The sequence below is a fragment of the Anguilla rostrata genome, chromosome 10 (assembly GCF_018555375.3).
Source record: "Anguilla rostrata isolate EN2019 chromosome 10, ASM1855537v3, whole genome shotgun sequence".
Taxonomy (NCBI): domain Eukaryota; kingdom Metazoa; phylum Chordata; class Actinopteri; order Anguilliformes; family Anguillidae; genus Anguilla; species Anguilla rostrata.
This window is the reverse complement of record NC_057942.1, coordinates 16,508,656-16,535,761: the sequence shown is the minus strand read 5'-3', so window position 1 is coordinate 16,535,761 and position 27,106 is coordinate 16,508,656. Positions and strand designations below refer to the sequence as shown.

Here is a 27,106-nt window from a genome sequence, read left to right as displayed (position 1 = left end):
TGAATAGCTAAAATTTGCTAGTCTGGTTTCCTGTTATGGTCGGCTCCGTGGTAGACACAAGCGTTGTTCGCTTCCCCCACAACGCAGTTACGTGCGACCAATCAACGTGTTGCACTGGGCGTCCGTATGAATTTTTTTAATATTCCCCCGCCTTGATAACTAGTCCATGCTCTTTCGAGTTGTAAATGTATTGTTTGGCAGTTTAGCTAATAAAGCTAGTTATCACATTATAGACAAAGAATAATTGCGATTTCGGAAGTTAAAAGTGAGCAGACCAATGATTTGTTGTGTGTGTGTATAAGTTAGCTAACTAGTGTGACAAATCTGTTTTGTCTTTACAAACTTACTTTAAAAATAAGTTAACTTACATGTTTGAAGACAGCTGTAAGAAAACTGCGTGATCATCGCCGTGACCGTTAAAAGGTAGGTGGAGCACCAGCTAACTAAAAGTAAAATGAACAAGTATCATATTTAACGTTATGTTTACACAGATTGTTGGTCAATGGTATGGTAAAATATCAGTTGTTTGCTAGTTATCTACCTGGGAGTTGTCAGGACTTGAGCTAGCTAACTAATCGGCTGCTTGCAGTTACCAAAAATGCAGGTTGTTAGCTAGTTCAAACTTTCACTCAGCAACAGCTTGGCTAGCAAGCAATTTGGAAAGACCAAACTTTACGCGTATGAACAATATTTCAAAAGATATTTGTGTTATCCGGGTTCCTTAAAGACAACTGCAGACCTATTTAGTCGGGTGGGAGCTATTGGACGTTGGCTGACAGTTGAATCCCTAGCTCTGTTTTGGTTATGCCAGTGTGTGGGGTCATGGAGGTGGGGTAAGACGAGTAACGTTATCTCACTTCGCTACCAAATGATGAAAGTAACTATTTCGAGAGAGTATTATACACGTGGATTAAACCAATATTAAGTCGATGTATCTTCCTGAGCTCCAAGTAACAAACCTTGGCACTGCAGTTAACTTTACAAATGTATTAGGCCTATTTGGTAGTTGGCACAATAGTATATGAGAATGCGAATGTACAAATAGCTATAACGTAATTAAAAATGTGGAAATCCGGCGCACTCGAGCTGGATATAGGCAGATGCTCTATTAATAATCCACTACATCATAAAGATAAAAACGACGCGTTTCGCCTGTCGATTCGCCAGATCCGCCCACCTTGACGAGTCCGGTAACCAGCCTGGTCGAGCTGGGCTGGGCTGTGCTGGTGTACCAGCTGCCAGCTTATCAGCCACCAGCTTTTTCACAAACCTACCTTTTTTTTTGAAGAGCCATGAAGGAGGGCATGCTCGAAGACATACAGTGCAGTGATTCAGAGAGCACCAGCACCTCTTGCTAATAATCAGGATTTCTAAGAATAAGAAGGTACAAATGGCGGAGGGAGCTGAGGTACTGTGCTGAGAGATTTGAACCTGCAACCTTCTGGATGTATGGTCAGCCCTCTAACCTGTCTGCCTGTAATAATAATAACAATAATAATACTGTTAATAAGTTTTCTCTTTCCATTCGCTGTCACCCTTAGCATGGATCTGAGGTCACATGACCCTGTTGCCATATACAGGTTTCCTTGGTCATGTAGCCTATCTCCCAATAAGATGATTTGTGTAATCTGGGATGTTTTGGGTGAGGATGGACTGGGGCCAGCTTCTGTGTCAGATGACACCTGGTCCTGTCTTTCATAAATAAATATATTAAAAAGTTTGAGAGTCTGATAATCTTAACAGAGATTCTGAAGTTTTACCTTCCCACAGCCCACTTTAGGGGTGAATGACATTCTCTGTGACCCAGTTACAAGTAAAATGTGACCTAACATCCATCCAGATATGGAACATGTACACCAGCACGTACGCTAACCAATGCAGCATTTAGCTTGGTTAATGTGAATGCCGATGAATGGAGTGAAGTACAGTATTAATAGTTCTGCTTCAGTATAGTGATGAAATCCATCATCGTTGGTTGACATATCATTACTCCTGATCAAGGATTTTAAGAGAATGCAACACTGGTTTGCTTGGTACTGTAGCTGGTTTTCAGTCATATTTGGGTAGTTTTTCAGAGAAGCTGTAGGCTACATGTGGAACATATCTACGATTTTTGTGAAAAGGCCTATCATAGCAGAAATTGTGACTGTAAATTTTATATCACCTACCCCTGCTTTGAAGTGGAACATTAAGGCTATAAAACACAAACCAGCTCTATTTATAGCCTACACTATATATAGAATACCACGTTTAAGCAAACTAATGCAATATGGGTATAATGCGGTCTCTGGTTTTAGTTTGGAAGAATTTTAGCCGTACCAACTGCCATGTGTCTCTGTGTGTGCATGCCTGTTTGCCTTGTGTTTCTGAATGGAGGTCTATGAGAAGGGACAGTATTCAGAGGCATATCTCAGACACCGCTTTGCCCTTGGTGCAGGATGCAGGGGTCATGTGACCATAATGAGAGCAACCGGTGTCTGTGGAGCCAAGACTAAACCCTATAAGAGTACAATGGAGATGCATTATGTTGAACTCTTCCTCATTTTAAAGCAGTTCATTGGTTGAAGCCTTGGGGAGGTTCATATGTTGTTTTTGACTTTCATTATTCAGAATGAATGGGTGATTTCGTCACATTGTCCTGTGGGGTTATTTTTGAGGAAGATCAAGCTTCCTAACCCTCTATGTTATGAGATCAGAAGTAGGCTAAGTAACTTGTATTTGAAAGCAATGGGGTTCTAGAACACTGACTTAAATTTAAAAAAGAACGTTCCAAAAAACATGCTGTTCAAAGGGCTGAGAACAGCTTGTCCCATAGATCACAGGGAGCCCAAATGAGACCCTTGACTGGTGTTTCTGACCACTAAAGATTGTGTGGTCCTAGAATTTAAGTAGGTTTTAACTATAGCCTACCAGCCCAAATATGCAAAAGCTCTGAATGCCGAATGGAAATATTAAAGAGTTACGTAAGCTATTGAAATCGTATATGAGGTGTTATCTTTACACTGAGCCGTGTGTATAAAAATCATTGAAAAAAAACAAGGATAACATGTAATTTTACTGTCAGTTAGGCCTATTTTCTAGTAAATCACAGTGCTCGCCCATTGACTGCACTATAGAAAAACAAATGTGTTTGAGTCTGAACAGTTTTGATGTAGGCCTAATCCTTTCCCACACAAAGACTGACTGTTGCATATATTTGTCTTTTGTGAGAAGAGCCATTCTTGAAATTCTACTTGCGCCCTTTCCTGGCTGGGGCGGCCTTGTTGTGGTGGGGGGAGTTGTCATGGTTACGTTCGGCCACAGCTCAGTCTTGAAGGGAGTCCCTTTGCCAGGGCATGGGCGCTTTGGAGAACCAGCTATCAGATAGACAAACGCGCCCTCAATTCTCTTAATCAGATACAAAGTGCTCCGTGTCCCTCTTGAAGACGGCCTTCTGCAGTAAGTGTGGTGTAAGGAACGTCAGTGTCACTGGTGCGTTTATGACTAATCTTAAAGTATACGTTGCACAGTTCTCAGCAGATGTACGTAGCATGCCATTTTGTAATGCATGCGGAAGCAGTTAGCCTAAATAATGTTAGTGTTCACGTGTGGGTTTCTAAAGCAACAGGACAGATTTAGAAGCCTCTTTGCAGCACTCTTTGTCACAATGTGGCTTTTAACAAGTACACAGTGTTGGACAGCAAGTCTGAGTTGAATGAATAGACAGAGAGGTCCTTTGGTAACCCTTCCTATAGCTGATAGAAGGGGTTTGTTTAACTGTGTGTGTGTGTGTGCGTGCTGTATGCATGCTGTGATCCCTGGGCCACTAAGCAGTCATTGTGGTGTTTCCTGCAATCACAGAACACACGAAGAGAGGAAATAAATGGAACTGAAGTTCTATTTGGCACTTTCCCTCTTTTCCCTTGTTCTCTCTTTTCCCTTTTCTCACTCACTCCCCTCCTCCCTCCTCTCAGCTGTAGTGGGAGTAGTGTAGTATCTCAGCGGAAGCTGGAGGTTTATTGCTTTTTTAGTGCCTCGGTGCTCCACCCTCTCCCCTGCTCCCCTCGCTGGCTCTGTGGAACTCCCAGCATTACTACCAGCTGCTCCGTCACCCACGGCAACATCGGAGCTCCTGCTCTTTCTTCACTAGCCACAAGGGCAACCACTGCAGTCAGCACAACACCAGTCACGTAATTAAATGTTTTTTTTGATTACCGTCCGCGCGAGTGACGCCTCATCAGTAACGACTGACGGCAGGCCTAAAGCAACTTCCCGGTTACGCGTTACCGTGTTTCGCGCGCGCGGCTTCCGTTTGAACGCGCGTCCGCGACGCGCGGCAGGCTAGCATCGGTAGGAGAGCGTATCAGTGAGCGCGTGCCAGCCTGAGAGTGTGTCAGCAGAAGACGCGCTGATAGAAACGCGTATGCAGAGAAACGTATGTGAGCAGGTCGTGGGCCATTGACTGGGCGTCCCGGTCAACTGTGGCCCAACGCAGTCCTCCCTGACCTCTGACTACTCCGTACCGGCAGCCACTGCTGTTCATCCCGTTTATTTGTAGCTCTGTTACGTCTGTAACATTTCGCCTGTTCTCCTTGCGGTATTCCTGCAGTGCTGTGCACATGCATCTCGGACCGTGCGTGTTCCTGTGAATTCTGTTCCCCTTAGTCACTGTGTAACTCATTTTGCACCCCCCTCGTGTTTACAGGGTCTGGTGTGGCCCCTCCAAGTCCTGCAGTGAATCCGCGGAGACATCAGCCCATCTTTCGCCACGGTCGACCACCTCATTCCCGGCCCCCGCCCGAAAGCTAGGGGGCGCTGTGCTGTGGCTTCGGGCCCGGGGCAGGTGGAGAGAGGGCCGTCAGTCTGGGTGCAGCGGGGTCTGAGCCCAGAATGAGTGCACTCAAGCAGCAGTGCGAGAAATGAAACAGAGGAATAACGAACTGAAATGGTGAGAAGTATCGTTTTTAACTGGGCGAAGGACGGGGCCATGGAAGTGTGGAACCTCATCTTCAAAGGAATATATCTGACCCTGGACGGGGGGATCGAGTCGCCACAGCAACGGCGGCTCTGAGAGCAGGCGGCGGCATGGCGGGGGACCGTGGCCGGGCCAGGGACTCGGGGGAGTCCTCCTCAGCCAGCTCGGGGGGGTCCGGCGCCAGCTGGCAGAGGGGGTGGGACGAAGACTTCTGCAGCCAGATGGACGAAAATGGAATCATCGGTCTGAGCCAGGTGGCGGAGGAGGCGGGTCTGGAGGTGGGCGGGGCCGAGGAGGGGGAGGGCGACGCTGTCTTTTACCAGGACCCCCTGCAGGTTCAGAGCTTTCACCTGAGTGACCTGCAGGACTCCAAGTCACCTGGAGGGGACAGCCATGCCCTGTCGCTCTGTGAGTGCGTCGCAAAAGCCACACCCTTCATCCACCCTGGCTTGCTTATTGGTCCAGCCTCAGCGGCCTCGTTCAGCCAATCACACATATGTCAGGTGACTGCCGTGCGCTTAGCTGAGGTAAGTATTCACAGACCGGGCCTTATGAGAAGGAGGAGCACTGCTTGTGACCCACTTATCCCATAATGAGAATGGCCTACTGCATGCTGTTTGGGCTGGTAAATCACCTGCTGCTTGTGATTGGTCATCTTTCGTTTATACATTGCCTCAGTTTGGAGCACGGTTGTCACCTGAGCTTTTGTCAGGCCAGATCCATCACAGCTGAGAAACGCACATCTGATCACAAAAAAATTGAACGTTTGTGTGTATGCACTTGCATGCCTGTGTGCCTGGTGATCGCATCTGTATTCGCACTGTATGTGATGTTAACACGGGCCTTCTGCTAAATGTCTACCATGACTTTGAACAGACTTTTAACATCTTACCACTCGCATAGGACACTTCACTTGCTACCATTCACTCATTACCCTCTCATTCTACACAAAAAGTCATGCTTTTTTAGGCGAGTGCATTTTGGTCAAGATGATAACTCAAGGAACATGAACCCTTATCTGCCAGAATTGTACAGATTTAGAAAAGGATCTAAATCGAGTTCTGTGGGCAAACTGGGAGTTTTCTCCTGTGCGCGTTCTAAACGCATGGCAGAATTCGGGTTCTTTCCGTCTCTGTGGCAGCCATCCTTTTTAACAGCAGGCCTGTCATATCCCGGCTCCTATTGTAGCTGAAACGGAGTCCCAGGTGAGCTAATTACGAGCGGTGAAGAAGCGTGGCCCTGCTGTGTCTATCCGCAGGAGGAACGAAAGCGTCCCCACGCTCGGAGAGTGAATTCGTGTGACGTCAGTCATACTGCTGCTAACAGCCCCGACATTTTTTACTCGTTTATTTTGACCTATTTCATTCCGTTTTTTCCCTGCCTGTTGCATTCATTGGCCCACCCCACCATTGCAGCGTCCGCTGTTGATCTGGCAGATTTCGCAGGGTCTTGCTGCGTCTTATGAAGCGTTTGCAGTCCCCTGCAGCTCCTTTTGCGATTTGCCGATAAGCGTCCTTTCCCGGGGCGACCAGCCAATCGCGCACCTCGCTGAGGAGGTCCCACCCACTGTCACCGCTGTCACAGTCAGGGTTTGATTTAAAAGTTTGGGACGTGTCACTATACTGGGGAACAAGCCGTGCATGCCCTTCAGGACCTCAGGATACTGTAGCAGCATTCCTGAACTTCGCTGGGCCTCAGTCAGGAATTCTGCTACATCACCCCTCCCCATGGGGATCGAACGCACTGCCGTTCAGGCCAGGGTTCAAATCTCTGCCGTGCTACTCTGGTACAACACCCTGACTGCTCCTAATATCGTGTCTTGCTGAAGATTCAGGTTTGTCTTCCAGCTTCTCCAGGGTTCTGTTTGGATGAAGCCGAAAATGGAAGTGCTTCAAGATTCTATTAGATTTCATAATTCATTTTTTTGTACAGTAATAGTCTTCACTGTTTGGCTACCTTGCACATTTATCCAAGGGTACATACCCTGCATAGTGCACATTTGACACATTGCTCAGCGAGTACAGCTGGATGTGTAACATAGCTGTTCATTTTAATTACTCTGTCAAGAATACAATAGGCTGGCAACCTTGGATTTTAACCTAAAGCCTTCGGGCCATAAATCCAGGTCCCAAACAGCTCTATGCTGTCAAATTATTATGATTAAATCTGCATCTGGCAGTGTGCTTTTCTATATGCTGTGTAGCACTTAGCATTTGTGTGCTTTTGTATAATAAGCCTCTGTCTGAGGCTGTAGCCTAGTCTTTCATTTGCCACTACACCACTCACCAGGCACTATTGTTTTGAGTTGCTGGGAGTTTTCTCTGCAGATTCTGCTGTGATGCGGTGTTTATTAGACGTGTGATGAAATGCTCAGCTGAGCAGGTCTCCCAGTCCCCAGCCGTGAAGCAGTGAAGAGCTGCTTGTTCCTTACGTTTCACTTTCAAAGGGGAAGTTGACAGTTTCTTCTGACTTCCTCTCACTGCAGCTTTACACGGGTTAGCTTAGCGCTCAGAGCAGGTCTCCTCAGGCCCGGTTCCGAGCTGGAGTTTGTCACTCACATACGGTGGTATTACAGGGAGAACGTCGCTTAGCAAGCAGGTAATGCCGTAGCAGGGAGAATCTGACGATATGACGAGACAAATTATCTGGAGCTCAAGTCAAACTGATGTTGAAAACACGATGGTTTGTTCTTTACTTGTGTTCCGTATTTCTCTCGATCATTCTCTCTCTCGTTCCCTCCGCCTCTCTCACTTTCTCTCTCTCTCAGGTGACCTGGACGAGCTGGGTTCAGAAAGCCAAGCAAGTGAGGAAGACGAGGGTAGCTGGCTGATCCGCAGGCTGCCAGAGAGAGACAGAGAGCTCCGCATGACTGACAATGAAGAAGAGGAGGAGGAGGACACCAACGACCACAAGGGATTCTCCGACTCCTCCCTTTTTTGGGGCGCAGTTGGTCCCAGGGACAGACAGCACCGGATGGAGGCCCCTGAACCCGGACAGGCAGAGGAAAGGGACCTCAGTCCGGTGGGTCGTTGTCACGGCGATCGCAGCGAAGAGGAAGTGGCAGCAGTGCAGGTCAGCAGGGACTCCCTGGAGGAGAGCCATGAGGGGGGTCTGCTCAGGAACACCCTTCCTCTACAGAGCTCATATCCGCCTCTATCCACATTGCCCCCTGCTGGAGGACCCTGGCATTTCCCGGAAAGTTTCAGTAGCACCCCTGTCCATTCACGTTTTATCGACAGCCCTGGGTTCGAGAGCGATGCCGTTACCGAGTGTGTCTTAGAGACCCAGGCGGAGTCACATCATGGTCAATGGAACCATGGCCCAAGAGGAGGGAACTCCCCCGATTTTGAGCGGGTGGAGTCCCAGGATAGGAGGGACTTCTCTCCTGCATCCTGCTCCTTGCAGTTCAGACGGGTGCTCGCGCAGGGAACCGGACTGGCGGAGTTGGAGGCGGAAGACGAGCAGGCGGATGGGAGACCAGGGGGACCCGACTGCCCTCTTCCCGCTTCTCCGTTACCACGGTCGCCTAAGCCGATGCATGGTACACCACAGGTCCCGTCACCTTCTGCGTCGCAGCGTACCCGCAAGGTTTGGCAGTCACCCTCAGACCACGCCCCCTGTTTGAGGGTCCCCAAGGTGCTCAGGACATCAGCTGGGGAGTCTCCAAGACGAAGGTGCAGCCAGGACAGCAGTCGGTGAGTTTGATTTCCGGTACCTGAAGGCTTGGCTACACATCCCATGTTTTATATGTAAAATACACAGTTGCTATTTTACATAAGCATGCTGTGGATGAGGTTCTGTTGTCTCTACCTACATACATGTAAATGCCTCTCCTAATGCATAGCAGCTTGAATCTGTCCAGGTCCTACTGTGAGCTGGCTAGCATTATCATTAAGAGTTTCCCCTCGGTGACCTGAACTGGCTAAAACTCTTATGCATTTGGAGTGTTATTTCTCTGTCTGAGCTAGACAACAAAATTATTTCATAATGATGATAAATTATGCTTTAAGCTTTAAAAGTTACCCGTGTTTTTCTGGATAGGTATGGTCAAGGACAGCTGAATTACCCTCTGCCAGATTTGTCCAAAGTGCAGCCCAGGGTCCACTTCCCCAAAGCGGGCTACACGCCACCCAAAAGCAGGGGGGGCCTCCGAAAGAAGAATCTGGCCAGTGTGAAACCCCTGGTCTTTAAGTCCCCTGCTGACATCGTGAGAGAGGTTCTGAGCGGCCCCGGCGCCCCTCCGCTCTCTCAGGCCCCCCTGACCCCATGCGGGCCCCGGAGGCCCCTCAGCACAACCATGCCGCAGGAGTTTCGCTCCCCGCGGCAGGCCAGTGCGCTCGTGCATCAGCTGCAGGTGGGCGGCTCACTGCTGCAGCACTCACTTCTGGAACACTGCACATTGCACACTGAGACACTGGCACTGTGATTTTAAACACTGACACACTGCACACTGCAACACTGACACTGATTTTAAACACTGACACATGTCACACTGAGACACTGACCCTGTGATTTTAAACACTGACACGTTGCAAACTGAGACACTGACCCTGTGATTTTAAACACTGACACATTGCAAACTGAGACACTGACCCTGTGATTTTAAACACTGACACATGTCACACTGAGACACTGACCCTATGATGTTAAACACTGACACACTGCACACTGACACACTGACCCTGTGATATTAAACACTGATACATTGCACACTGAGACACTGACACTGTGATTTTAAACACTGACACATTGCACACTGAGACACTGACCCTGTGATTTTAAACACTGACACATTGCACACTGAGACACTGACCCTGTGATTTTAAACACTGACACATGTCACACTGAGACACTGACCCTATGATGTTAAACACTGACACACTGACCCTGTGATTTTAAACACTGAGACACTGACCCTGTGATATTAAGCACTGAGACACTGCTTTTAAATTCTGACACGCAGAGACTTTGGAACAGCGTCATAGTATCACATCACAGACTGGAAAGCCATATTTCAACATGTTTCACTCTGGAACACAGAGACTGACATAACATTGAAGTGAGCATTCTTCATTCTAAGACAGATTGATCGACTGACACTTGCATGCTTTGGCTGAGATTGCCTGACTGACAGCTTTTTTGATGTTGACTGACTGACTGACTGACTGACTAAGAGTCATACTTCACTGTAAGACAATAACATGCTTCGCACAAAGGCTGACATGCTGTCTGCTCTGACTAATGCAGCCTGTAATATTTTATAGAAACTGCTTACTGCTGACACAGCTGACACCAAGCTTTCAATCAGGTCACGTCAGCGTTACATTTCTGCCTGTTCCCTTCTGTCTCCCACAGGAGGATTACAACAGGCTGCTCACCAAATACGCAGAAGCTGAGAACACTATCGACCGCCTCCGGCTGGAAGCTAAGGTGTTTAGCGTCTGTGTGTGTCTGTGTTTATGTCTGTGTGTCTGTGTGTTTAGTGTCTGTGTGTGTGTCTGTGCATACATCCTTAACTTCTGTGATTGTCTTGGGATATTCATAGCTTTGTTTTTTGCACATTTGACTGGAATCTGTCATTTATTATACCATTTATACCAAACACCGTGTGCTTCACTAAAATGGCCTTGTTCACATCACTGGACGCTGAGTGCTGACCACGCTCATGTGAACGCTACTTGGAACCTGCTCATTATGTGCCAGCCTGTGTGTTTTAACATCTAACTAACATGGCAGGTTGGAGCATGTGTGAGCGGGCAGGGGGGGCCTGCACACTGGTTCGGGGAGGGATCATTACAGGATATCATAGTCGTCCTTTAGGAAATTATATGCCAGGTCTCTGTTATGGGCGCGTCATCTTTTATCCTTGGTGGAAATGCGGCAGAACATTGTACTGTCTGAAGAGGAATCTATTGAGCTGCTTAGTGGTTCATCCTATCTACACATGCAAATGCAGTGTGTGAATGTATCTCGCTGTGAGCCAGCAGACCCACAGAGAAGGACTTAGCTGTACGGTTACCCAGGTGGAATGTAACTACAAGAATCCTGTCACTGTTAATGAAAAAATAAATCTGTACTTTTCTATTGGGAGTCAGCTTACCTGATGTTCTGGTACAGCTTTGATCTTTGTGTGTGTGTATACGCAGTCCGCAAGCAGTTAGCAAAATGGGCTGTTGCATCATCAGAAAATGTAAATGTAGTTTCTAAATAACCTGACCTTTTAACATCATGACTGTCTGTGTTGAACTGTTTCCAGGTCAACCTGTACTCCGACCCTCCGAAGCCCAGTTACCCTGACTACACCGGGACCCTCCATATGGGGTCAAAGGTCATGACCATGACCTTTCCCCGGGCCCAAAGAGCAGAGCTGGACCCGATTGCTGTCTCCATCGGAGCTGATCCAGGTACTATCTGTTACAGCCACTGGAGCTTAGACACACACATGCTCACATCTCTAACATGTTAGTAGCATTACCTGGAGCTACACTACATTTCCGAAGGTATGTGGACACGTCTTCTTAATTAGTGGTTTTGGCTACTTCAGCCACGCTCATTGGTGTAGAAAATCAAGCATGTAGCCATGCAGTCTCCATGTAGTTCAAGCACAATGTTAACAACTAATTACATTTCTTACTTCACCCAAAAAAGAGGAAACTGTGGAAACGGGCGGGTCTCCCTCAGTTCCTTCCACTTCGGCCTACGCTTTTGCCTGCAGCCTGGGCCCCCGATTTGGAGAGCACCTGACTGAGGCCCTATCCAGGCAGGCTGGCAGGTTCCAGATGCAGGTGCGTTATTAAATTAAATTATCTGAATGAAAACTGAATTTTAAAAAATGTAATATTTAAAGAAGAAACAGGAAAATCCAAGGTTATAAAATCATTCAGAATTTTGTTTACAGATTTTTACTGTTGTTATGGGGACTGTAGATCATTGAGAAGTTTTGAAGTGTTCATTGAGTGGGAAAGCTGACAGCATTGACTTTCGCTCCCCGTGTCTGCCTTTAATTCACACCGTCTGTTCCTCAAGGTCGACGCCTTTGAAGAGCTTCTGAGGGGAGGGAAACTGAAGCCATTTGAGGTGCTGAAGGTGAACTGGAACTGATACTCCAGATATGTCTAAATAATAACTGACATTGAGATTGAATTTATTTCCACCCTGGTCCTGGGTGCCAGCAGTGTCCGCACTGGAGATCAGTGCACAAGTGGGCGCACAAACACTAGTCGCAGGTCAGCCTGAGACTGATCAGTTCCACTGGTCTCAGATTTCTGAGTCTCTGATCAGTTCCACTGGTCTCAGGTCAGTTTGAGCCTCTGATCAGTCCCACTGGTCTCAGGTCAGTCTGAGCCTCTGATCAGTCCCACTGGTCTCAGGTCAGTCTCAGGTCACTGGTTTCAGGTCAGTTTGTTCCCTGCAGGGCCTCTCCTGCCTGGCCCAGGGACAGGGCTCGTTGGAGAGGGGGTACCTGAAGGCGAGAGAAGAGCACAGACTTCTGCGGCAGCAGGGGACAGATCCGGGACGCTTCGACCCACACAGGTAAGTCCCTACAGGCCAGAGAGGCCAAACCGTGTTGCCCCTTAAATAGCAGGCCTGTAATAGCAGGGTTTACCAAGTTGTCCCTAGCCTCACCTTATCCCCTTGCCTGCCTTACTCTCTGGCTATGTCTCCAGTGGTCCTCCAGTTCCCTTTATAGTGAACTACTATTTCTTAGAAATTGGTTGGCATACTGGTTAGTCCAGTATGTAGGGAACCATTTGAGACGCAGCCTCAGTCACTCTCTCTCTCCCCCTCACCTTCTGGGTCCCGTGTCACTTCCTTCCTCTGCCCTACTTCTTCCTGTTGTTCCTCAGCTTGTGTCCTCTATTGTTCTTGGTGCTCCTTATCTCATTTCTTAGAGCTCCTTCTGAGTTTAAAATCCCACGGAGAGAACAAGGTTCACTTTGACTGCACTGGTGTGACTTTCTACATGTGTGCGTGCGTGCGTTTTTGCGTCTGTGTGTGTGTGTGTGTCTGTGTGTGTGTGTGTCAGGGAGCTGGAGGGGGAGATATTCTGCTCAGGAATGCGGTTGGAGGAGCTGAAGGAACGGGTCCAGACGGGCGAACAGGTCCAGCCCGTTACCACCGCCCCTCCCCTGACACCGCCAGGAACGGACCTCACCATGGACCCTTCGACATTCTGCGCCCCCTGTCCCCTCTCTGAGGTACTGCAGCGACTCCACAAAACCCAAACCCAAATCCATTACTGTGAGTCAGGACAAAGAATGCTCAGATGCTGAATTATACTGTCATTCTTATTATGACTAGGATTTTTCACTTTGGACACTAGGGGGAGGTACAGCACTTAAAAGCTTGCATACACTGTATGCGATTGATCACTAGCCGCCTGCCGTCTTTCTCCCACAGAGCCAGCCGTCACTCGATGGGGGGCGGGCAGGGGTGTCCATGGGCGTGGCGGTGATTTCGGCCGGCGTGGAGAAAGAGGGGGAGGGAGAGACGAACGAGGAAGGGCCCTCCCCTCTGTCTTGGGCGCAGCGTCACGGATACCAGCACGGGGAGGATGACCTCTGCCACCCGCTACAGCAGTGAGTCCCCTGGGTCGCCCTTATCGCGATACCGCACTGCACCCCACACTCCAGGATTAACGCCTTTGATTTTAACATGCTGAAAATGTGATATGAAGGGTTGGCAATGTGATATGGAGCTCATGGATTTGGCTGACACCAGGGGCTGGTGGATTTGATGTGCAAATTCACCGTAAAACCCCCAGGGGCTGATGGGATAGCCACAGGGCCCAGGACAACTGAGAGGAGGGCAGGTGGCCCAGCTGAGAGTCTTGACCGCACTCCTTAAATATAATTTTATCACAGTGTCCACAGCATGTTTTCAGCACATAATGGCTATGGATATCTCCTAAATTGAGTTAAAATAGAAACTAGTGGCACTGGTCATATTTTCTGTGACAGTGATTTACCACAAATTTAAAAAGTGATTTAATCACCAGAGGTACTGTAGTGGTAATAGTGATGGATCACTGTTATTGCTGTCTCTCAGACTGCTGCGTCAATGAAATATTGTAATAATAATAAAAAGTTATTTAAGGCTTTCCTACTGACTTGAAGAACTGCACAGATGCAGGCTGCAATAAGATTAAAATGAAGAACTGCTAACTAAAACACAAAAGGCCACAACTGCAAAATGAAAGTATAGCTGATTATGGAATCAACAGTATTATTTTTTTCTGAGGCATACCCTGCTATATTCAGGCATTTTAAAGAAATCTATTCACTGAGCCTTTAAAAGTGGGAGGTGCACATAATGACATGAAGAATGAGCTCTGCTGGACCTGGAGCCAGAAAAATATTGGCTTGGTTCAGCATGGCTGTATTAGAGTAGGAACACTGCTGGTGCAAAATTATAGGTGTGGGGATGGGGGCTCTGAATGCTTCAAAATGTACTAAAGCACTGTTGTCAAAAAAAGCTTGGTGTATCTAACCACAAAAACATTTTTAAAAAATGGGTAGGGTTTGCAATGCAAAAAAGTGAAATCACAAATGCACGTTATTTGGTTTATTCATTTAGTTATTTATTTATATCAGCATGCAGCCAAAGCACACAAACAGCCTCTGTGCTGTGTTTCAGGGTACCAGAGGGAACTAGGGAGAGCACTCCGAGTCCATCCCCCGGACACAGCCAGCAGGAACCCCTCCCGCTCTGCCCTACGTTTCCACGGCAACAGAGCCAGGACCAGAGGTGGGGCGGAGCCAAGTCTCGCAGCAGCAGCTCAGCGAGCGCAGCAGAGAGCGTCACCTTTGAGGATCGAGCATCCAAACCACCGAGCGGCCTACGGAGAGCGCCCCCTCAGGTCACTGCTGGTTTTACACTCTTAATTCTCCCTTTACCTCCCCCTCTGTTGGGGGCCAACAGCCATGGCAATGTGATCCTTCCTTGCCTGATGACTGAAGACAATCAGGGCTGACCATGGTTATCACCCTAATGGGCCAGCAGAGGGCAGCATCCCCCCCAATGCAAGGAGAGAAGCCCGCCCCACCACCCAGCTCTCATCCCCTGGCACGCCACCCCCCCCCCCCCGACCTTGCTTGTCTATTCAGGCAGTCAACAAGATAATTAACTTTGTCCAAGATAGTGAAGTGATTGTCTTCGAGACAACGAAAATATGCTTCTATTTTGCTTCCCAGGTGACTCACCATAAACATTCCTGGTCTCAGCATGTCCAGAAGGGAATGACGCAGTGTCACTGCTAACGTACTGTCTGTGTGACGTGTTGCAGGACAGGCTCGTGTCGCCGGAGACGGACAGCGGCTTTGTGGGCTCCGAGAGCAGCCACCTCAATCTGGCGGCACCCAGCCCCGCCCAGCAGGAGGCGATAGCGAGGTAAGGGCGCTTCCCTGCAGACACGCGCACGCAGCCATGTTCAAGGTCGGTTGGGCGCTCACGGCTGACGCGTTATCTTCTCTCGGCTTCCCGTGGGCAGCACGGAGCACTTTGAGCTGTCCCGTTGTGGTGCGGTGCGGTGTTATCTGTGGCCAGTGAGACGGACCATGCCTGCCTGCCCGCCAACTGATTATTATGGTCTGCATTCACTCTGCATTCACCGTTACAGCAGGGTCATCTCAGTGTCCTATAAATAGGCCTCTCAGAATCCGGGTTTAAGTCAACAAAACCCAACGGAACAGCCCCGCCCCAAATAAAAAAACAACAAAGTAATCATGTTAAAGCGGAAAAAGCCGGACCTTCTCCCCCTCAAGGGTTAAGTGTACGTCCATATTGACAAGGAAATCCCATTTTGATAATGGTGGACATTAATGTTTATACAGAGTTGTGTTGATGTAATTGAAATTGTGTAACTCTTTGTGCCAGTTGTTTTGAGGATTGCTTTTATCCAAAACTGTGTGCTGGAATGTGAATTTTTTCAAAACTGTTTGTCTGTGGGGAAAAAAGGCTTTTCCTCAAGTGAACGGTTCATGACACTTGAGAATGGTTCTCAAGAAGTGGTTTTCTGGAAGTGGTTAGAATAAGGAAATAATTGGCATAATAATCTGTGTTCTACCCTCTTTCCCACCCATACAGTCAGTCGCCCCCTCTGGAAGGAGGTGGAGACGAGATGCTGTCAATCTGTACTCAGTCCCGCCTTGGGCCCGCCTGCCAGGGACTCACCTGGACAGGTTGCCCCTGGCCTGTCCCCATCGACTCTGAGGTTCTGCCTTCTGGAGAGAAGGGCAGGCTGGCCCTGCCTCGCCCCCCGAGGCACTGGCCCAGCGACTCCAGCGGCGAGTTTGGGTCCGAGAGCGACCGCCGTGAGTCCTCCATGCAGTCCTAGACCCTGCCGTTTGATTCGTTTACCCCTCTTCCTGTCTTTCATGTCCTCCTCCGTTTTCTCCCTCCCTTTTCTCGACAGCCCGCAGTTCATCTGAGGGCGAGGAGGAGAGCCAGAGTGTCCGTTACAACCGTCCGGCCAATCGGCGGCGACCCTCCCTCACCGGTCTCCACCGTCATGGCGACCCTTCCGGAGTCCAGGGTTCTGGCCAGCCGGCAGACCAACAGTGAGTCTGTCCTCACTGCCTGAGCCAATCAAATGAGCCAAGATTTGTTGCCCCTCCCCCAAAGTGTATTAGCTGTAAGAACTTTTGAGCCCAGACTTCCCACCACATTGACAGCAGCCTATAACAGGGTGGTGCTTAGACATTAATATTAGCCAGTGAAAATTTACTGAACCAGAGGAACTTCTATAGAGGGTTTCTAGTACATACTACAGAAAATGGATTGTTGTATTTATAAAAATTATGATAGACACAACACAACATGCTTGACAGAACAAAATTATTTCATAGGGAAAGGATGATCAGATCTGCTGTTAATGTGATTTTGCTTGCTTGTACCAGATTTATTGTGAACTGCAAATACCGCAGCCAGTTTGCACACAGGTTGTTTGAGTACATCTGACACAAAATGGCTGCCTCTGTCTCTCTGATTCCCACCATGTCCCACACACTCCCTCTGTCCCTGCAATACATCCCCCACACCCTGAAGCACTGAAGGCGTTCAGATAACAGTGTTTACAGTGCCTGGGTGTCATGGCGTCTCTATTCGCTCTGTAGCCGTCGCGAGGACAGATATCGCGACCCGTGACCTTTCAGATTCCTTGCTCTACGCTCGACTCGCCACGTCTCCCTGGAGACCAGTTCACCGTCGGCGTGTGGGAGAGCAGCAAACAAGAGCGTAGGGAAGAGGAAGACAGACAGGAAAGTTCTCACCGGGGTTCCGACAGTCTGAATTTCTGTCACCGCAAGATTGGCATTGTGGGAAATAGAGGAAGGTTTTTTCCTGTGGATTTGACTGAAAGAAAGGGACACACGTCTGTAGGGTAGACACGTTGGGGGTGGTGATGGCTCTGTCTCACAGTTTCACCAGCTCAGACGTGGAAACATCGTCTGTGTCGCACTACAGCGATCAGGTCATGTAAGTGAAAGTTTTGGGGTACAGAGGCGTTGGGACACCGCTGTCTGCCGTGTTTGATGACAGGACGTGATAGTGACAATGGCTTGGGTGCTACCCTTTCGGAAATAAGTTTCTTGTACATTCAATTTCTGTTTTGTGTACTGCAGATTCAAGCCTAGTCATGTACAGGGAAATCTGGTGTGTCTTATTAAATTGTGAATAAGATACTTTTTTATTGTATGTAGTTTAATTTTAAGCAATTTGTCTTTCTGTGTGTGTGTGTGTGTGTATTTGCAAGCAGTATGGCCATCCAGTCCTTGCAGGATGAGGTGAGCAGGTTGGGGGAGCAGCTGGAGGGCAGTCTACGAAGGAGCAGGCCATCTTTCACGATCACAGCACCCCCTTTAGTCCTGGAGGACCAACTGCACTCACACAACAGCTGCGCACTGTACCCCAGGTAGGTTTATGAGGCCTCCCGCAAAATACCTCCCGTAAAAACCAGGCCTCTGCTTACACCTGCATTTGTTTTCCGAAAACTCCGCCCTGTTTCGTCGGGGCTGCCACTGCTACCAGCCACTGGTAGCACCTGCTTCTCCTCACTATCTCTGGTCATCTAGAGCTGTCAATCAACATGAAGAAAAATAAATATTTCTTGTTTTTTTGCAATGCATAACGGTGTGATTGAAATTTCATGTAAATCCATGTAAGATTCCCAAAGCTGTTTTGTGGCCTCTTGACTTTCAGGTGGTTCCTTCCCTCAGAATCCAGAATAGTGTTTGTCAATGGTCTTACTACATGAGGCACCATGAATTTTAAAAATCTGTATTATTAAATACACATTTCTGTGAGTGTAGTCTAGTTTACTTTGAAGTAATAATCTTGAGTCAGCATTTCTGCTTAGGGAGTCACGGCTCAGTTAATGATATCTCTGATTATTTTTGACTTGTTTTCCGATTCTCTGCTGTCCTTTTTCACTGCCTCTGTCTATCCATCTCTCTCCTTTCCTCCCACTGTCAATCGCAATTACTCACTCTCTCTGTAACCCTCTTTCTTTCTGTCCTTTCCGCATCTGTCCCCCTTTATCCCTTACCTCTCCCTCTCTCTTTTTCCCTTTCACACTCTCTCATGTCCTCTTTTTCTTTTTCTCTCCAAGGTTTTCTCAGTACCAGAAGGATGAAAGGAGAGAGGAAGAGGGCGAGCAGGAAGAAGAGGGCGAAATGGAGGAGGAGGAGGAGTTGGAACGGGAGGAGGAGGTCCCCTGTAAGAGGTCCTCCCCTGTCCCACACCTCAGGCCAGAGCTGGATATTAGTGAGTGTCACATGGTGGCGGCGCCACCTACAGTTCAGGCTGCGACACCACACTGCACTTCCTGTCACTGTGACACCTTGCAGCAGTGTGTTCATGTTCTTTTAAATGGGTGGAGCTGTTATTTGTTATTTGCAATAGTAGCTTCAGCCTATCTCTGGGGTTCATGGTCCTTTACTTTATAAAACACATTAACTGAATTGTACAGTTCAATAAGCAGAGCATGTGTAGCACGAACAATAATGGGAGATTATTGGGAGAACAGTAACATTTGGACACGAAAGACATTAAATACCACAGTATGCTGTAAATGTGCATCATGAGCTCAGTTTTAAAGCTTGTAGCAGTTTCACTGTCTTCGTTTAGTGCATTAGTGCCGTAGTGAACTGAAAATATTTTCGGGATGACCGTGTTTGATCTGCTGGTGTTTCTCCTCATCAGCCACCGACTCTCAGCGCTCCCAGACCACCTTCAAACCACAGTACTTCACCACGCGTATCCCAGAATCCTCCGGAGCGTGGAGGCGGAGGAAGGGGGAGGAGAGGGTCGAGCCTGTGGAACACGGACGGCCCCACACGGGTGAGCAGGGAGCCTCGCCTGGAAGCAGGGATCCTTTCACTGCAGGGCGTCCAAAGAAGGAAATAACACAGCGTACGTATGATTGTGTGTCAGCGCGTGTGACTGAGGGAGAGAGATGGTGGGGGAGAGAGAGGGAGAGAGAGAGGGTAGAGAGTGTGTGTATGATTGTGTGTGACTGAGGGAGAGAGAGAGGGTAGAGAGTGTGTGTATGATTGTGTGTGACTGAGGGAGAGAGAGAGGGTAGAGAGTGTGTGTATGATTGTGTGTGACTGAGGGAGAGAGATGGTGGGAGAGAGAGAGGGAGAGAGAGAGAGAGAGGGTAGAGAGTGTGTGTATGATTATGTGTGACTGAGGGAGAGAGAGGGAGGGAGGGAGAGAGAGAGAGAGGGTAGAGAGTGTGTGTGTATGATTGTGTGTGACTGAGGGAGAGAGAGAGGGTAGAGAGTGTGTGTATGATTGTGTGTGACTGAGGGAGAGAGATTGTGGGAGGGAGAGAGGAGAGAGAGAGAGAGGGTAGAGAGTGTGTGTATGATTGTGTGTGACTGAGGGAGAGAGATGGTGGGAGAGAGAGAGGGTAGAGTGTGTGTGTATGATTGTGTGTGACTGAGGGAGAGAGATGGTGGGAGAGAGAGAGGGAAAGAGAGAGAGAGAGGGTAGAGAGTGTGTGTATGATTGTGTGTGACTGAGGGAGAGAGATGGTGGGAGAGAGAGAGGGGGTAGAGAGTGTGTGTGCGTTACAGGATGGTACACTGGTGCCTGTTCAGTACTCGCTGCAGCTGGCATTGTGATGTCAGAGCTGCTCTGAATCTCTCCCTGCTCTCAGAGACTGTGCCGTTTCCTGAACAGAGGAACCGTGATGATGTGGAACATGCGAGGGCAGGGAATGGGCACAATGAGAACAGTATTACAGTGTCCTGTTGTTGTATCCCATTGTGTAGGACACCAGCACAGCATGGCAGCGTCCGGAGGTCCCGATGAGGTCAACCAGAGACGGAGGCGGAGCCACGCGCACTCGAGCCACGCCCCAGATGACATCGACAGGAACCCTACCAGTGAGTGTCGTCCCTGTGGTTTCCGGTGCCAGTCTCTGGCCAGTGACTTGCCCTAGACCCACTCCGCTTAGCCCCCACTCTCGCCAACGCATCTGCTTCCTCTTCGCAGGGGCGGGGACTGCAGGAGGCGTGGTTAACACCCGCCACTCATGCCCCCGCTCTGGATACCGTAGAGTTCGTCAGAGTTCAAATGGCCGTCGGGACAGAGCTGACTCAGGTCAGGCAGCAGCTTGTGCAGTCATTACCGCCTCTGTGGCTACTTAATTACTTAATTAACCTTTCACCTGCATTTCAAATTAATTCAGCCATACTGAAGTATACCTCCTCCTTTCTTCTCCTTCATGAAATTAGAATACTTTCAAAGTTTTCACTGAACTGCTGAGGGTCTTCGCACTTTCATCATTACTAAGATTTTATTAGACCTGCTGTTGTTCCGTACATCTAAGTTATTCATATTAAATCACCAATGTCTCAGAAATATAAATATCATGTCACTGTCTACATTGTGGTATGAGGTAGACCTGTATGGTGAATATTGCTGACACAGGTTTGAATCACTAGTACCACTGAAAGGGACACAGATCATGAGCAATTTATGTGTTGAAGCTCATGTGTAGCTTTCACAAGTTCAATAGCTAAAGTGGCTTTTGCTATTAAAGTTTCCATTGCGTAATCATTTCATTTCTTAATGACCGAACAAGGGAAAGCACTCATTGAATGAAACACTTAGATTTATGTTCTTGATTAGTAGGCCTTTCAACGCACCGGACTTCAGGCTCCACCCGTCAAAATGTCTGGCCAATGGGCTTCACCCGCCGGAAGGATGGAGGCGTGTTCGTGGCAGCCCCTCCCCCTCCCGTGCTGGGCAGCGTGCCACTGGTGCAGTATGTGCCAATCTCTCCATCCGTGCTGTGGGTATCCACTCCTGATAAATATCTGCATTTTCCCTACTCTCCTCTCTCATACACTACAGAAAACACAAGGATCTGTGTCCTCAAAGTACACTTCTGACAGAGGAATTATATGAATATTGAATTCTGTAACAAACTTGCTTTTCTAGTGATGGGAGAGTGAAATTTGGGCCACGATATGGTTTCAGGCCTTTGGTGTGGAAACCAACACTTTTTTTTTGTTGGTTTAAGTAAGTTAGTGATTGACAGCTTATGGTGACTCCACTTATTATGGGGTTAATGAAACCTCGCTCTCCAGTGCCCACAAGGTTGTGCGATTGCTGTAATCCCTATTGAAACTGCCCTTGAATCTCCTCCCTACAGGTAAAACTGCCCTTGAATCTCCTCCCTACAGGCACTACTCCGCCCCCGCCTGCGAGGCCCCCCTCGCTCATCTGCGGCCCCCCCACCTGGTGTTGGACGGGGGAGGGCGCGGAGCACGTAGGCGCGCCCGCGCTCTCTCGACGGACCGGGGGTCCCTCGGCGACTCCCTGACCCGCGCCATCGAGGCGGCCCGTCACATGAGGGCGGCGTCCCGGCGCATGGCCCGCTCGCTCTCCGCCAGCGTCCGCCACCAGGGGGCGCTTTCCTTCTCTTAGACTGCACTCACAGGTGAAGGGGCCCAGTCAGCACTGAGTTCTTTATTATTTATTAACCCTTGCTTAACCCGGACGGTCAGCCAAGAACTCATTTCTTGTATGATGATGACCTGGGGAAGTGAGGTGAGTAGCGCGTGCACAGGACCGTGCAGTCAGTCAGCCATTAACCCTTTGAAGAGTATTTTTGGAATTTGGAATGTTTTCCAAATTCTAAGTCAGTGTTCTAGAACACCTCTGTTTTCAATTAACAGTAGTAACTGTTACATCAGTATTAGAATGTTTAATTAAGAACATGTACATCACACATTTCTGATCTTACACATTAAAGGGTTAATCGACTGAGAGAACGAGTTAGGACCAGAATTTGACCAGAGTAGTGGGGTTAATGCTCCAACTCTTCCACAGTGTTATGGGATCATTAATGGTCAATGAAGTCAGTAACGACTTTGTTTGTAATACCATAGTGTCCCTGTCAATGGACCACAAACCATTGGCCCAGTACAGGAAGAATACCGCCCCCTGCTGGTCTATGTACCACATACTAATGAGGCCAGGCCGGTAAAATAAGTGTACAGGGTGGCGTGGCTGCTGGGAATCAGCCCCACCTCTCAGCACTGTCTCTATCTCAGGGTCAGCTCTAGTAGCACAAGCCTCTGGTTTTTTACTTTTAATTTTTTTATGATGCATGTGATACACATGTCCCTCTGATTATCACTTTTTTCTTGTGTAATGCTTGTTTTTCAGTTTATCATTGGCATCATTGTGTGCTTCTGGTGTGTGCCTCTGAGTGAACCATTGTGTGTCTGTGTCTGTGTGTGGGAGAGGGAAGGAGAGAGAGAGAGAGAGTGCAAAAAAAATCGCTGGCAGCTATTTAGAGCTCTTGATGGCTTTGTTTAAAAGTCAGGTGTTTACTTCCAACTGAGAAATAAAAATGTTTTGGAAGCTTCCAGACAAATTAATCATTTAAAAAACAGTCTAGATTTGTTGCTATTCTACATAAAAATACCACTATGCTTTGATATTTTAGCATTGGTAATGTAAATAATAGTAGCTGAAGATTTGTGAAGATGTATGAGAAGTTTTGTTATTTTCAAAAAGCAAGCACAAATGGTCTGTATTAATTTTACATTAAATAGACGTTTGCACCTCAGCCCTGCTGTGTGGAAGTACAGGACGTTGGAAAGCGGTACTCCTTTACTGGATTTGTTTCAGTATTTTAAGTGTCTGAGTATTTTTTGAGCAGTATTTCCTTTTCCCCTTTGAGAGCATTGGTGTGTTGCTTTTTCATTGTAACTCTGCACTTATAAATTAAAGCTGTTGAATACACAGCTGAGTTTACTCACCTAGAATTGTTTACTGATTTTAAGGTAAAAACAAAACCAGCCATGTTGCAGCTCTCCAAAGGCAGCGGGTGCCGCTGGTTTATATTATCACTCTGTTTCTAAAGACCACGCCCGTTGAAGAGCCCTGTTTTCCATTAGTGTAAATGTTGGCAACTTTAGAATGATGAGTCACAGTGTTTTGTGATTTGTCTAACGAGAGCAGACGTGGGAGGAAGGTGCAGTTTGCACAAAATTTCGCCCTTGCCTTGGCCCCATGAAAAAACAAACAAACACACCATTATCCTACAAATGATTTATTTGCATCTTGGCAAATGGCAAAATGTGGGGTTTGCTGAATTGTGTTAATTCCACTTTTCCCAGCCAAAGTCATCTTGTGTCACCAAATCTCTGTAGTTGCAGTGTTCTGCGCAACGAAGGTGAATTCAGTTCAATGTTCCGATGGAAACATAGCTAAAATGTTTTTCACTCACAAATTCATGACTGAAAATTAATTATTAAAAATGGTATAAAATGAATCTCCTCACTCCCTTGGATATAAGATGACAGAGGTTGTGAAATAACCATGAAAGACTTTTCCTTCATTGTTTAAAAATGTATACAATTATTTCATGCATTCTGAGGTATTATTTTTTTAAAGACCTGTGTTAATATACATTCCATTGAATCTTTAATCACTTCTTATAGCTGGGTAATAAGCTGCTTTATAGTTTCCTGCACACAATTTGTGAAGGTTTTTAGATGATTTTGTAAGAGTTTGTATTTAAAATGTATGTTTTTACTGTATTTTACACAAATGTAACAGCATACTTCTGATTGTGTTTTACTGTCTTTTACTAAAAATGAAATCAAATTATTTTGTAAAGAATACAATAATTTTTCAGAAAACCTCTCGACTGTTGTAGCATGTGCTGCTTATTTTGCGGGTGTAACGTTATGTGCTATTATTTTTCTTTCCCGCGGCCATTTCAACATGTCTTCACCTGGGCTCAGTGTAAATGATTCATAGCAGGTGCATACCTTGCACAAGTGACACTGGCACAGGGTTGACCATTGTCTCCCCGACTCACCGGGTTAGGAACTATCTTTCAAAAGCGAGTGCCTGTCTCTGATGCTAGAGTCTAAAACTGTAGAGCGAGTGGAGGACCAATCGTGTGTGTCTAGCAGTAATGTTTTTTTAATTGTAACATCCTGATGCTGTCATCTAGTCCACCTAAAATGGAGATCACTTACATAGCCGTGTAACTGTTGGAACCCAACGCATAATTTCATGCGCAAATATTTAGTAAAGGGAAGGAAGAGCAATACGGTTTGTTGATTGGGGAGGCGGGGCATACTAGTCAGAGGTCTTGCTACTGCCAATACCACAAACAGGTATGTGGTTTGTCTTTACATGCAGAAAACTCTCAACAAGTAAACTGGTTTTAAGACCAATTCAGTTTATTAACATTTTCACTCTGATAAATAACTTTAATAGAAATCAAGACTGCAATTGCTAGATAATGACAAAGAAACAAAAAAAAGCATGACAATGACATAGTGCAATATACAGTTTTGCCCAAGAAAAAGGTGTGACTGAATTAGGGGAAAATTACTAAACTGAAACCAAGAGGGGAAAAGACCTACAGTTGTGATTTTTTTTTTTTTTTTTTAAATTAGCCTTTTTTCACCACTGGAATTTTACGCTGCACCAGGTGAGAAACAAGCTAGTAGAATCTGCATATTTTTCTCATTTAATCACTATGGCTACAACTATGACATCACAATCACAGTGGCTTCATACGGGCATGTCAAAATGGGAACTATTTTCACAGTCAGAAATATCACTAGAATCAGCGAGTCACAAAAAAACATGGCATATACACAACACGGGACTCAGTGCACAGTAGGAGGATTACATGTTAATAAGAACCAATGATAAAACTTTATTTCACAGACTACAATACTGACATAAAACTGGCCTTTTTTGTACAACATTCTTTATAAAGTTCCCAACAAACAATCTTTCCTGACACAAAAACGTGAATTCTCTTCTGAACCACATGCGCGTTCAGTGAACCCCCGCTCGCAAAACGTCAAGATCGGACGGCATTTGCCGTGCTATGGAAAATCTGTAAACTACTTTTCAGTATCTCTTTCCCCGTCCGAAAGCTAGATACTGACATTCCATTCGAATGGTCTTGGTCCCTTTAACTCAGATGTTTGGGTTACGCGTGTGTCCTGTTTAGGACATCTTTTTCCTAAGATGAATGGCAGTGTCGAATCAAACACTTAATCGTAATTGCTGTTGACGTCTCCCGGGTTTTTCACAAGACACTGCGTCTAAAACGGACATTGTGTCCAAACGTTACAGCGCTTTACAGTCTGCGCTCTGCGTACGAGCTTTTCCAGCACGATCACCATGGACGCCTCCCTCCTTTGCCTGATTACAAAATCGTTTACACCATTAAAATAACCGAAGGAAAGCAAAGAAATCAAGGAGGCTTGCATAAAGCATACAATCTTGTTTGGAACTTCCAGTGGCTTTTTTCAATGATATAACTCTTAAAAACTCATTTGCGTCAATTGCGAAACAACTATCAGCGATAATTAATCTTTTAACTTTGTTTTCTAATTGGTGTTTTACGTTTTTCTTTATCGATATGCGTACACGTTCAATACAGAGGAAGGAGAGGTTCACTGATGGATGGGGGAAGGAAGGAAGGAAGGAAGAGGAGAGGGGGAGACGAGCGGAAAAGAGGGTGGAGGGTAGTTGATCTTTAGCTGGCGGGCTCCTCCTCTGGTTTATTCATGTCCTTGAGGGCGTTGAGAAGGCGGGTGGGGGTGAAGACGTGGGTTGACCCTGTTGATGGCCAGAAAGAAGACCAGAGACCCGCGCGTTAGTTTCATTATCCGGTAAAACGTCACTTGTGTTTTCAGCCGTTTTTCTCTAAGGAGAGACATTTGAGACTAAAATGATGGCAATGAAAAGAAAACTAAAGAACAAAACCAATTTAACACTAAAATTGCTCAACCAGCTTGCAAGAATAAAGGCTACCCAACAGGCTATGTATCAATTTGGCTGAGAGCTACCAAGCAAGGTCCACGAGGATCTGTTCATACTATCAGCCAAGAAGATACTGAATTCAGTCCCACGCCAACACTCTCACAAGACTACGGACTGGGCACAATGTAACAATCCATTCAAGTGACAACAAAAAAAAATCAAGTCTCCATAGGCTTACATCAACATCATGTCAGAGTGATTTCACACCATTTTGTGACATCACACTGTTAGATCCAGCATCACAATGACGTCATGGTTTTGCCAAATCTCAGCCTCTGATGTGAGACCAACTATGTGACTTCAAAGGTGAAAGGTCATCTTGGTATTGTGCAGGAGAAAGAGATTTTTTCCGCAGAGCTGACAACAAATTTTCTGAACTACAAAATTTGGGCTTTTATACCAAAACTTGACACAACAGAGTCAAGAGAACATTGGGATGGTTTGAATCACGGAGTCCATCTCAAAGGTGTTGAGGACAGTGATTGCTACCACAACCAGGTCCAGGTTGGGAAATTCAATTTAACAGACAGGTTAAGCCTTTATTTTGGATTTGGTTATGTAACAAAGCTGCAAGTTTCTGTTTTTTCTCCTGTTCATATGATTTAGCATCAGGGTCAATATGGAAAATTTTGGATGATTGCTAAATTATTTTTGGGAACAGCTGATTCATGCATTTCCACAAGTTTTTTTGTACCAAATTCAGTTTTAAGAATGAAATGTTTGTGCACCCATAAGTGCATTTGGTTATGTGACCACATGCTTCTGTGTTTGCGTTTAGGAAGTTGAAACTGTATGGGTGGGGTCATTCTTGCCTGACCCTGCATTTGC

The 27,106-nt window shown here is 46.9% G+C and overlaps 2 protein-coding genes across 9 annotated transcripts in view; one reads left to right on the top strand and one right to left on the bottom strand.

Annotated features, from left to right (window-relative positions):
- Nucleotides 1–80: 80 nt before the first annotated feature.
- LOC135265141 (microtubule organization protein AKNA-like) lies at nt 81–24,120 on the top strand. Of its 7 annotated transcripts, none has more exons than XM_064354461.1 (22): nt 81–423; nt 4,685–5,362; nt 7,722–8,649; nt 8,996–9,308; nt 10,310–10,384; nt 11,211–11,358; nt 11,603–11,739; nt 11,981–12,031; nt 12,369–12,487; nt 12,981–13,152; nt 13,355–13,533; nt 14,591–14,813; nt 15,240–15,343; nt 16,040–16,266; nt 16,368–16,512; nt 17,709–17,864; nt 18,561–18,715; nt 19,154–19,363; nt 20,230–20,343; nt 20,453–20,560; nt 21,092–21,254; nt 21,649–24,120. In XM_064354461.1, exons 2-22 carry the CDS (start codon nt 5,065–5,067, stop codon nt 21,890–21,892), a joined length of 4,269 nt encoding a protein of 1,422 aa, XP_064210531.1. In that variant the 5' UTR covers nt 81–423; nt 4,685–5,064; the 3' UTR covers nt 21,893–24,120. The 7 variants fall into 7 exon arrangements, with proteins under 7 accessions (XP_064210531.1, XP_064210529.1, XP_064210530.1 ...); XM_064354459.1 differs by having other exon boundaries at nt 83–423; nt 11,981–12,040; XM_064354460.1 differs by having other exon boundaries at nt 84–423; nt 11,981–12,040; nt 21,095–21,254.
- A 531-nt stretch (nt 24,121–24,651) lies between these two features.
- stxbp1b (syntaxin binding protein 1b) overlaps nt 24,652–27,106 on the bottom strand; it is a 30,797-nt gene continuing 28,342 nt past the window's right edge. For both annotated transcript variants that reach the window (XM_064354466.1, XM_064354467.1), the window contains one exon: nt 24,652–26,074. Coding sequence is in view for 1 of the 2 variants with exons in the window: in XM_064354467.1 (XP_064210537.1) it covers nt 25,992–26,074 (83 nt within the window). In the remaining variant the exon portion in view is untranslated. The remainder of the gene's footprint in view (nt 26,075–27,106) is intronic.